This window comes from Octopus bimaculoides, chromosome Z, assembly GCF_046866305.1.
Source record: "Octopus bimaculoides isolate indiv1 chromosome Z, ASM4686630v1, whole genome shotgun sequence".
In the NCBI taxonomy this organism is placed as follows: Eukaryota; Metazoa; Mollusca; class Cephalopoda; order Octopoda; family Octopodidae; genus Octopus; species Octopus bimaculoides.
The window spans coordinates 19,798,922-19,811,674 of NC_142944.1; the positions used below are offsets into that span (position 1 = coordinate 19,798,922).

Consider the following 12,753-nt stretch of genomic DNA (forward strand, 5'->3'; position numbering starts at 1 on the left):
TGCTATATGAAAGCATTAGAAATCCTAAGTTGTGAATCTGGTCTTAATAAACAAAATGAATTATTGATCTCTTGTCCCCACAAATGCAATACAACATTTTTTTAAAATTCCTTTTAGCTAACTTATATAATATATACAGCATCAATGTTAGCATTGAATTCTCTGTGTAACTTTAACTCTTCCTTAACTATTCTCCATAATGATTTGTGCTCCTGGTTCTGAATTCCTATAGTATTAATTAATTAAGTCCTTCCATTTGTCCATCTATCTATCTTTTATTGCAATTATGATGTTTTGGAATAGCAATCATCTTTAGAAATGAAACACCTTTCAATAATTACATCTACACTACATCTCCAATAAGTTGATCTCTGAACATCAATAGATGTCTTGTTCTTGAATATATACACATAATACTTGACACAGTTCAAACTAAAAACCTTTATTTCTACACTCTTATTATCAATACAACTAACAAATATACATGACAGAGTAAACAACATGAGATTTTCTTTCAATTGATCAAAAACTGACCTTTTTATCTTCCCAGTATTTTGCTAAGCAATGATCTCCATTTCGCCAACTATGAATATTAACCTATGAAAAGAAAAGTGTTTTTGTTAATAAGAAATTTTCATTTAAACATTTTACTAGTAAAACTAATTCATCAAGCACAACACTGCCTTCATAGTAAAATAAACTATCCACATAATTCATTTAATTCTTTAAGCTTGGAAAACATTTTAAGAAAAATATTCTTACATAATTATGATGAAATGTTTCAGCATATAAGATGAACTCTTTAAACCTAGTAATGCTGTATCACAGAAGGAGGGATGGTCCAAGGCAAGTTAATTAATTCTTTACACAGAATTCTTTAAGAAAATAGATTTAGACCCTAAAGTCATGAATCCTTTTTAAAGCAATTGATTAGAACAAATAGATTTGTGGGTGTGAAGCATGTACCTGTTTGCCTGTAATGTAAGTCAGACTTGCATGACTCCACAATTTGAATGGTGCTGATGATCCTAAAATGGACTTAGGATCAGACACTAGCCAGTCGGTCTAGTAGTCAGGGCCTTATATAAGTGAGTGGGAGCCGGTGCACTATAAAATTGTGGAGAAGGCCTGAAATGGTGTGCATTCTCTCCCAATGACTCCCTGGAACTTACTAGCATTTGGCACATGGAGTTTTCAACTAACTGCACTTGAACAAGCAAAAATAATCTGTTTCTAAGCCTCTAAATATGATTGAGTAGTTATCAGTAAAATTCAAACTCAGAACAAGTGAATTCACTGACTTCTCTAATTTGAATTGCATTCTAAAGACTACTACCTTATTTCTTATTTGGATGCAAGCTAGATTCATTATCCAGTCAACAACACCCATCCATATCTCTTTTGTTACTATACAGAGTAAAAGATTTGAACTACTGAAAATTTCAATGTGCTTTTTTTATTTTCACATCCACATATTACAGTGATTCTACCATTTTTTCATTACCTATCAAAGTTGTTTTTATCTCTTCTGAGAAATATTTCTTAGAAATATACGAGGAGCAAGCTTCTGCCAAATTCAAATGCTGATCTTTAACAGATTCATGTGGTTTTATAACATATAACATTGAGTAAGATAAATTTGCACTAGAACAGCAAGTTACTAACTCATAACTAATACAAAAACAACAATTTATAATTCAAACATGGCAAACTACATGACACTAGGAACAAAATATAATGTGAAAACTTACCACATTTGGAGAAGGATTGGTTTTTCTTTCGTGCTTCAAATCTGAAGAATCAATATCAACTTGTTTCTTATGGCAATTATTTCCTCCACTACTACCAATGCCACCACCTTTTGGACGGTTAGCTGTATTATATGAATAATTATTTCGTCCATTGCTTCCATCATAACTAATGACATGTCTTGCATCAACATCAGTAATTTCGCTCATGTTCAGATTATCTAACATCTTTTGACCATGTGCAACGGGTGAAAACATTTGTTGCTGAAAGTCCCTGTTCATGATTTTATTAGGGTTTTCAGCCCCAAGAGATCCACTCACATTGTGGTGTTGAGGAGGATGTTGAGGTTGTTGATGATGTTGGTGGACGTCCTTCTGGTTGTAGGGTGGATATCTAGCATTTACATCATTAGAATAGTGTGCTGACTGTGAGGGATGCTGCTGCTGCTGCTGCTGTTGAGTTGGTCCTGAGCTTAAATTGAAATATGGTGTGTGTTGTTGTGTATGACCTTGATTATGGCAGTAGCTTCTTGTTTGTCGGGGAGTGGGACCAGATACCATCCCTGCTTGCCTAAGGTCACTGTGATAACCTTGATGGAAAACAGCTCGGTTGTTAGTATTTCCTTGAACTGAGGCATGGTTATTATAGCGCTGCTGTTGATGAGGATGATTATAATGAGTTGATGGGTTATTATTATTATTATTCAGTACATGATTCTGATCTTGTCCTCCAGAACGGTTGCTACTACCAACCAGTGCACTACTGGTGTTCTCATACTTGTTATAACCACGTTGGTTATAATTATGATTAGTATTTGCTGAATTATTAGGCACCAAAGTATTGTTATAATTACCATGGCTTGAATTACAGTATCTCTGCTGATAGTGATTGGAGTTGTTATAATCTTGACAATAAGCGGTGGCAGGGTACCCTGAATTTGACCCAGAATTAAAAGAGTGGATGTTGCTATTGTTGCTGCTACTATTATCATTGTTATTAAATCCATGACCACCTGAATAACTATTAGCACTATAGTTATTACTAGTATAATTACTGCTATGCCCATGACTAGAATGGTTAGTATTACTGTTACTTTGTGCTGAATCAGAGTTGTTGGCTTTACCAGACAATCGAGGTGGAAGGTTGCTTCTACGGTTACCAGCACTCTTTCTATTATCTGAATTTTGGCGCCCATCATAATCTGATTTATTATTATCATAGACGACATCCTTTTTAGAATCAGAAACTTTACTTTCAGTGTGAGTTTTCGAATCTAAAATAGAAAAAGTAATACATAACAATTAAACCATCTTAGAAAAGTGCTACATCATATGAAAAGAAATTAAGCACTAAAAAGTATTGACTAGTATTTTAGAAACTTTAAAAAGAATTTCAAAAAAAGCTAGGGAACATGGAAAAAGGACAGGCACACTGGTTCTGTCATATTTTGGAGTCTTTTATCCTTGGTGCACTATGTAATTTGACTTCATTTTGCTGGTGCCACCAGCAAGGGTGCTTTTTACATGCTGATGCTATGCAAGAAGCACCTGTGCTGGTACAATGTAGAAAGAACCTGTATTGCTGCTATGTGTAAAGCATCCATGTCATTCCCACATAAAAAGCAACCAGTATACTCTATAAAGTGGTTGGCATTAGGAAAGGCATCGAGCTGTAGAAACCACGCCAAAACAGAAACTGGTGCCTGGTGCAGCTCCAGGCTTTGCCAGCTCCTCTCAAACCATCCAACCCATGCCAGCATAGAAAATGGACATTAACTGAAGATGATGATGATATGCTAACATATTAGTGCAGTTTGTTTATAACTGATACTATATTTCAGTTTGTTTATAACTGATACTATATTTATGCAAGAAGATTTAAGGTTCAGTCAGCAACACTGTAGCACGTAAAATACACCATTTTGAGCATGGCCGTTGCCAGTACTACCTGACTGGCCTTCGTACCGGTGGCACGTAAAAGCACCTACTACACTCTTGGAGTGGTTGGCGTTAGGAAGGGCATCCAGTTGTAGAAACTCTGCCAAATCAGATTGGAGCCTGGTGTAGCCATCTGGTTTCACCAGTCCTCAGACAAATCGTCCAACCCATGCTAGCATGGAAAGCGGACGTTAAACGATGATGATGATGATGAAGATTCGATGTTAAAGTCAAATAGGATTAAATTATTTTATTGTTATTAATGTCTTTAGGATATTGAAATGTTGATCACCAGTGCCTCTGTCAAACAATCTGCCATTTGGTATCTTATAGAGTAAAATTTAACTACTCACTAAATTTTCTTTCCTTTTTCAGAAATACACAAGATCTCAAGATCTAAATGTTGGCAACCATCATTATGATACATACTACATTAATAAACCTTTTAGTTTACAGTGGTGAGTTCATATCACCCTAAAGAACTAGAGGAGGCAGCAGTATATCTTGGCGTCAATCACTAATGATATAATGGGTTCAAAAAATAATTACTAGAATTAGCATCTATTTGTTTTTCTTTTTTTTACTTGACTCTGGAGGAAGCAGTAACCCCCATAGCCTTTGCCAGCTCTGCCATTAATGTTCCTCTTCAACAGTTCTAAATCAACAGTTGCAGGAAAGGCAGGAGTAGGAAGGGAATTTTAAAGGGCTGATATTCTAGGGTGGAAAGACAGACTAAAGATTGGTGCAGGATTGGATAACAAAGGTAATGAGAAAATGAGTGACATGAGGGATGGAATGCCTAAGTGGAGATAGCATGAACCCAGAGCTCTGAAGGGGAAAAAGGCTATCAACACCAGTGCTACCAGAGCTCAACTGGTATTCATTTTATTGACCCCAAAAGGACGAAAGGCAAAGTCAAACTCGGCAGAATTTGAACTCAGAACATAAAGACACATAAATGCCACTGAGCATTTTGCCCAGCATGCTTATGACTGCCTGCTTCCCACCTTAACATATTTGGTAATATTAACACGGCTTGTGATAAATAAAACAAGCCTATTAACATATATTACAGCCAATCAACACATCCTAAATTCATTTATCTTAAACAATAAGTAGAGGACTTGCTCTATTTTTCCCTTATATCAATTTTGTTCTGTTGTGATGGGCAGGTCATCCTCCACTATTATTTCTCTCCAACACTGTCCTTTCGGTTATTCTTTACTATCATCCTCTCATAACAATACGTATATTTCTTTCATCACACTCTAATTTCTACTCTTTCAGTCATGGGGGCTATTTCTGTCTCTCCTTGCAAGCTATAAAGAAACTATGGTGCTGATTCCACAAAAAATTGCACCTAATACTCTCTGTAAGTGGTTAGTAAATCAAATTGAGTAAGTGACAACAGATCTTGAGAGGGTTCTTCAGTCTTGCTGAGAGCATAAACTTTGTAGTGCTGATGAGATGAAAAATGCAACCCATATACTCTGAAGAGTGGCAGGTGTTAGGAAGGACATCCTGTCCAAACTGAGACAATGGAGAAAAATGTGGTAGTCTTTGTCAGACAATCGTACCAAACTGCCCAACCCATGCCAACATGGAAAATAGATGTAGGATAATAATGTTCTTGTTAATTAGTAGACCATGTAGAACAGTTACCAGATATTTACATCATATCACCATTTTCATTTGCAATTCCACTTCAACATTTTACTACAATACTGTTTTAAAGCAGACGGAGTTTGTTTGTGACTCAACTTGGTATTTCTCATCAGACTGTTGCTTTTATTACACACACACACCATTTTGCCTTACCATGGGAGACTAATGCATTTCAAACACTTTTTTCATCGTAACTTATTCTGTCATTCGGAGGAAAAAAATGTTTGAAATGCATTGGTCTCCCATGGTAAGGCAAATCAGGGGGAAGGGGAGGAGGTGTGCAGGTACAATTAACACTAAAAATGTACAAAAAAATAGACTTCATCAAAGGCCAGGGGAGAGAAGCTTCCATTACCTAGGCAACCAAGCCAGTAGCAGAGGTAGATGCTCCGAGAATATAGCTGCTAGAATAAGAATGAGCTGGGCAAAGTTCAGAGAGTTCCTCTGATGGTAACAAAGTTCCTCTGATGGTAACAAAGGGCTTCTCCCTCAGAGTGAAAGGCAGACTGTATGATGCCTGTGTGCGAACAGCCATGCTACAAGGCAGTGAAGCTAATATGCTATGCTGGAAGACATGGGACAAGGTGGTGAAGCATGTTCTTCAAACGTTGAATCGTATGGAGACAATAGCAAGTGAGCAAAACCTTTGGCAACATGCTGTGCATGAGAAGACCCTTCAAACCAAGTGAAATCAGTCATGGCCGATGCTAGGGATGCATAACTGACACATAAGAAGTACCCTTCAAACATTGGGAGATATGCTGTGCTTGAGAAAACCCATCAAGCCAAGTGAAACCATAGCTGTGGCCGATGTCAGTGTTTTTTAGCAAGTTTGGCTTCTACAATTTACCTACATCTCTTATTCAAACACCTAGTGTAGACTTTCTAGGGAGACTCAACAAGGAGATATCTCTATAATTAGATTTTGACCATATAAAGCCATTATAATAGTAGTAGACAAAGCAGAGAGAGGAAACAATGCACCTGTGGGCGAGAGGCTGGAATATGTTTGAGAATGTCTTTACACCAAATAGTTAGATCATACTTTTCTATACATGGAGTCTAAAACATCTGTATGTGCATCAATAACACTAATTCAGCTGACCTATGGACAACATCAATAATTGTTGAAGCTGAAGTATCTTCTGGCTCTGAAGAGAAGGACCAGTTGTTGGGATGTGGTCTCAGTTGTGTTAAGGATGTGCTCTTATCGGGACATATCCTTGGAGATAGTGAAACCCAACAATCACAACGATTTTAAAAAACTCTGAGTACTACTGATAATTAGAAGTGTTATACAATTGTGTTTTTGTGGCAGATAAGATAGAGATTTTTATTTATTTACGGCCTCAAACATCTCATACCTTTCGCGCTTTAGTCTGCCCTCTATTATTTATCTTGTTTCTCTCCATGAAATTCAATTGAATTCAGTTTTTGTCTTAAATTCATACTTATTCATTTTCTAAGCTTCCTAAATTCATGCTACGTATATATTCTATTCACCTAGATTTCATTGCTCTTTTAAAAATTACGATTTATGCATTGTTGTCTCTCAAATATTTAAAATCTACGATCAAGAGCCCTATCTCCTCGCTGATGGTACACCCGCCCTCCCACCCCCTCCACCGGAAGTGCATTCCTCTGTCATCCTGTCATCCTCGGCTGTCTCCCGGAACCCATCTAGCGGCCTTGGCCATCCTCTCCCCTACCTTTGGGTAGCGCATTAAGTTTGAGTAATGTTTGCAGGTTATAGGTACTGTTTTGCTTATGAATTCTTCCAATTGCAAGTTTTCTTTTCAGGTACACGACACTGCTTTCCCCCTTCCCAGGCTACAGGCCCACACCCCCAACACCCATACTGTTAGGATTGGCACTCTCAACGTCGGCACGCTGAAAGGTAGATCTGGTGAAATTGTTGAGATGCCTGAACGGAGACGCGTAGATATGTGCTGCATCCAGGAAGTAAGATGGAGAGGAGGTTCTGCGAGGTTCCTCACAGGCAAAGAACACAGGTACAAGATTTTCTGGGCAGGGAACACTGACGGGGTCGGGGGCTTAGGAATACTTCTAGCGGAGAAATGGGTGGATAAGGTAATCAAGGTCGTTAGAGTAAGTGACAGAGTACTTAAGATCAGACTAGTGCTTCATCATAGATTAGCCACTGTCATCTCAGCCTATGCACCTCAACTGGGGCTACCAGATGGTCTGAAAGACCAATTCTATGACACCCTCTTGCAAACTACCTCGTCGACGAGTGACAGGGACCTTCTCTTTGTGGCTGGGGACTTCAATGGTCATGTCGGACGTCGTGCTGGAGGCTTCCATGGCATACATGGAGGCTATGGCTTCGGTTCCCGCAATGAGGAGGGAACCAGACTGCTGGAGTTCTGTGATGCAACCGATCTTATGGTCTGCAATACCAACTTCAGGAAACCTGCCAGTCACCTAGTCACCTACCGCTCCGGCAGACACTCTAGCCAAATCGACTACATCCTCGCCAGAAATAGGGAAAGAGGGCGGCTTATAAATACCAAAACCTATCCTGGCGAAGAATGTACCCCACAACATAGATTAGTAGTTAGCGACTTTGGGATCAAGGCAAAATGGGTGCCCAGAATTAGACAGGCTTGGAGGAGAAGGGTGTGGAAGCTTAAAGACCCTGCAAATGGACAGAGACTTAGAGACAAGTTATTTGAAGCATTTAACGAAATAGAAAGGGATATAGCATCATACAACGTGGAAGACAATTGGAGATTTCTGCGGGACAACCTGTTGAAAGCCACCGACCAGATTTGTGGGTGGTGTAAGGTCCCCTCCCGACCCAGAGTAACGTGGTGGTGGAACAAGGAGGTAGACAGGGCTATTAGACAAAAGAAACAGGCTTGGAAGGACTGGAAGGACGGTGGTAGCAGGGAATTGTACCAATGTGCCAGAAGGGAGGCTAGGCGACAGGTTTATTTAGCCAGAGGGGAAGCAGATAAGAAAAGATTTGCCAATGTTCTGCGCCATGAGGACCAAAGACTTGAGGTATTTCGTGTTGTAAGACAGTGTAGGAGAGAGAATAGTGATGTTGTAGGAGAGAAATGTGTTCGCATGGATGATGGTACGCTTGCACTAAATGAGGATGCAAAGAAAGAGGTCTGGAGATGCCACTACGATAGATTGCTTAATAAAGAGAATGAATGGGAGGAAGAGAGCCTGCCGTATGTCGACCCAATAGAGGGACCAGCTATCCGAGTTGATAGTACCGGGGTAGATAAAGCAATTAAGAGTATGAAGACCGGGAAAGCCCCCGGCCCATCAGGAATCACTGCAGAAATGCTCAAAATATCTGGCAGTGTTGGCTATAGCCTAGTCACCCGTATTACGAACCAGGTGATACACGAAGGAGTCATACCCAATGACTAGTGTAGCAGCATCATAGTCAACTGCTACAAAGGTAAAGGTGACGCTTTAGATACAAATAATTACAGAGGCATCAAGCTGTTAGATCAGGTTATGAAAGTTACAGAGAGGGTCATAGCCCAACTAATTAGGGAGCGAATCAATTTAGATGAGATGCAGTTTGGGTTCGTGCCAGGTAAAAGCACTACTGATGCCTTATTTCTAGTGAGACAGTTGCAGGAGAAATACCTAGCTAAGGATAAACCTCTGTATCTGGCTTTCGTTGACATGGAGAAAGCCTTTGACAGGGTCCCCCGATCCCTTATCTGGTGGTCAATGAGGAAACTTGGGATAGAAGAATGGTTAGTGAGAGCTGTGCGAGCCATGTACAGAGATGCTGCCAGTAAGGTAAGGGTTGGCAATGAGTACAGTGAAGAATTCCGGGTAGAGGTAGGGGTCCACCAAGGTTCCGTCCTCAGCCCCCTCTTATTTATCATAGTCCTCCAGGCAATCACAGAGGAGTTCAAGACAGGTTGCCCCTGGGAGCTCCTCTATGCTGATGACCTTGCCCTAATTGCGGAGTCACTATCAGAACTAGAGGAGAAGTTTCAGGTGTGGAAGCAAGGTCTAGAATTGAAGGGCCTTAGAGTCAACCCAGCTAAAACCAAAATCCTAATAAGTAGGAAGGTAGATAAAACACAAACCCCTTCAGGTAGATGGCCCTGCTCAGTATGTAGAAAAGGAGTAGGTAGTAACTCTATAAGATGTACCCGGTGCAAGCTATGGACACATAAGAGGTGCAGCAATATCAAAGGCAGGTTAACTAGCAAGTTAGTTTTTGTTTGTGGCAGATGTTCAGGTGCAATAAAGACTGTAAACAAACAGGAAACAACTTCTATCTCATTCCAGGGTGAAAAACTAGAGGTAGTCGATAGCTTCCGCTATCTGGGCGACCAAGTTAGTAGTGGGGGTGGGTGCGCTGAAAGTGTAGCTGCTAGAATAAGAATAGCCTGGGCAAAGTTTAGAGAGCTCTTACCCCTGCTGGCGACAAAGGGACTCTCACTCAGAGTAAAAGGCAGACTGTATGACGCATGCGTACGAACAGCCATGCTACATGGCAGTGAAACATGGGCTGTAACTGCTGAGGACATACGTAAGCTCGCAAGGAATGAAGCCAGTATGCTCCGTTGGATGTGTAATGTCAATGTGAATACCCGTCAGAGTGTAAGTATCTTGAGAGAAAAGCTGAACATTAGAAGCATCAGTTGTGGTGTGCAAGAGAGACGATTGCGCTGGTATGGACATGTGGTGAGAATGGATGAGGATAGCTGCGTGAAAAAGTGCCACACCCTAACAGTTGAGGGAACCCGTGGAAGAGGTAAGCCCAGGAAGACCTGGGCTGAGGTGGTGAGGCAAGACCTTCGTACATTGGGCCTCACCGAGGCGATGACTACTGACCAAGACCTTTGGAAATGTGCTGTGCGTGAGAAGACCCGGCAAGCCAAGTAAGATCGTTGCCAGTGCCCCGGGGCTGGCTCTTGTGCGGGTGGCACATGAGATGCACCATTTTGAGCGTGGCCGTTGCCAGTACCGCCTGACTGGCTCCCGTAGGATTTTCGAGTGAGATCGTTGCCAGTGCCCCTGGACTGGCTTGTGCGGGTGGCACGTAAAAGACACCATTTCGAGCGTGGCTGTTTTCGTGCGTGTGACACGTAAAAGCACCCACTACACTCTCTGAGTGGTTGGCGTTAGGAAGGGCATCCAGCTGTAGAAACTCTGCCAAATTAGATTGGAGCCTGGTGTTGCCATCCGGTTTCACCAGTCCTCAGTCAAATCGTCCAACCGATGCTAGCATGGAAAGCGGACGTTAAACGATGATGATGATGATGATGATGATGATGATGAATAACATTTCATACTGTTGAAAGAGACAAGATTGGCATACACCAACTGGAGGATGCTTTCAAGGTCTTTCTGCTCATGGAGTCAGTGTGAATTGGCAGGCTGTACCTAGGTTGTGAATAGTTGATGAATGGTTAGGAAATTTTAGAGAAGAATGAAAGGTAGTGTCAGCTATGTAAGAATGTAGACAAGTAAACCATTGATCTATAGAAAGAAAAGCAGAGGGTAAAACTGAACCCTGGAAGACATCACAGTTGATAAAATGAAGAACAGAAAGAGCTCGGCCAACACATATGGCGATAGTGTGATCTGATGAGAAGTAACTAATCTAAGACAAGAGTAGAGCCCATAGGTATAAAAGTCTCTTGGGAGTTTTGTATGGCAGACATTATCAAAAGCTTTTGAGGACTACAACACTGATTTCACCAAGTTTCTCTTAGACAAGAACCCTTTTGTGGATGATGAAGAGAGTAGGTCACCAGTGAATTTGGTATTATAGAAACTGTAATGGTAGTCAGTAAGTTAGAGAGAAAGATACAAGTTGTCAGAAGGTGTTGTCAATGGCTGTTTCCGTTTCCTTAGAGATTTAACAGTGGCTGCAATAAGGCAATAGTTGGCAGGATAAAAGAGATGAGACATACTCTGAGTTTTTAAAGATCAGGGTAGATCCCTGAAGAGAGAGGTAGGAAATAAAAAGTTGGACTTTTGCGTGTTGCTAACAGATCAATATCCTATTGTTTCAGAACTGATGAAACTAGAAAATGAGAATTACAGAGACCTATCAGCCTTAAAAAGTTTGGGGGAAAAAATCAGATATGGCAGTGTCAAGATTCGGAAGCAAATAAAAGTAAATTGGATTCATTAAATTTTTAATAACTTGCTTATTTGCAACATAAATAACCAAATAGTTTTTGAAATAAAGATGAACAAAAATGACAAAAAGAAGGGGAAAAAAACAGTTTTTCTATCAACAATATGTAACAATAATGATGAAAAATTATTAATTGAAATTTTCATAATTTGTGATATAATAAGGACTGAAGTGAAACAAACTAACCTTCTTTTATAGGTATCTTAGTTTCTAGATAATCAAACAATGTAGCCGGACCCGATGGCCGACTAGGAACATCTTCATTTCCATTTTCTTTGTCTTCTTTATTCTTTCGGCCTTTTTTCTCTCGGCCTAAAAAGAAAGCAAATATAATCACAGAAGTTAGAAAATTGACTGTAATTAAAACAGGCAGTCTTATAATAATGATAATAATGATGATGATGATAATAAATGCCCTGATGCAGTACCAGGCAGTGGCTCTCATGGCTTCTGATCTTAACTGATTGGAAGTGTTATCATGTACATTGTCTTGCCTTGGTATAAAAGATGGGCTACAGCAAATATTCTGCTCAATACCACAGATTTGCTTGTCAGTTGCTTGGCCTTAACCAGTTGAGCATGTCCCTTGGTGACTGATGATATGTACATCTCTGATCACAACCTGAAGTAGTGAGGGAACAGCATAGCCATATGTTGAGAGGAATTCTTTGGGGTTTGAATAATTCACCTCTGGAAACATGGGTGTTTCCTTAAACAAACCTTATTCAGGGACATTTTGAGCAAGATGGACTACTCAACCTGAAGAAAATTCTAACTGGGTCCCACCTGTGAGGTCATGCGCTGTTTAACTTGATATGAGAACACCATGTCATGCACATATGGTTGTGATGCATGTGCCTGGTGTACCCTTATCAGACGGGTAGCCATGATGGGTATACTGGGCTTTGTATATTTTACTCCAGTGTCACTTTGATATCATGCACTACTTTCTCACTCAATAAAAATAATAACAGTAATAATAACAGTTTCTCACACAGACACAAAGCCACTTTCATTTAAAGTAATAGAGATAAATGCCAGTATAATAATATTGATGCTTGTTTTATTGAACAAGCAAGATGAAAGACAAAACTTGACCATAGTATGATTTGACCTTGGAGCATGGAGGAATATAAGTATATACTGTAAAGAATTTAGTGTACCATCCTACAAATAATTATTAAGTTATTCTTTAACTGAATAGTAGAAACATTATAACTTTGGATTAAATATCTTTCACTATTC

General features: G+C 39.9%; 1 protein-coding gene across 1 annotated transcript in view; it reads right to left on the reverse strand.

Annotated features, from left to right (window-relative positions):
• The window catches only part of LOC106869514 (uncharacterized), a 64,370-nt gene that overhangs the window by 12,905 nt on the left and 38,712 nt on the right, over positions 1-12,753 (reverse strand). Inside the window, exons 9-11 of the mRNA XM_014915282.3 lie at positions 11,695-11,820; positions 1,752-3,022; positions 535-597 (exon numbers count right to left, since the gene is read on the reverse strand). Coding sequence (XP_014770768.1) covers positions 535-597; positions 1,752-3,022; positions 11,695-11,820 — 1,460 coding nt within the window. The remainder of the gene's footprint in view (positions 1-534; positions 598-1,751; positions 3,023-11,694; positions 11,821-12,753) is intronic.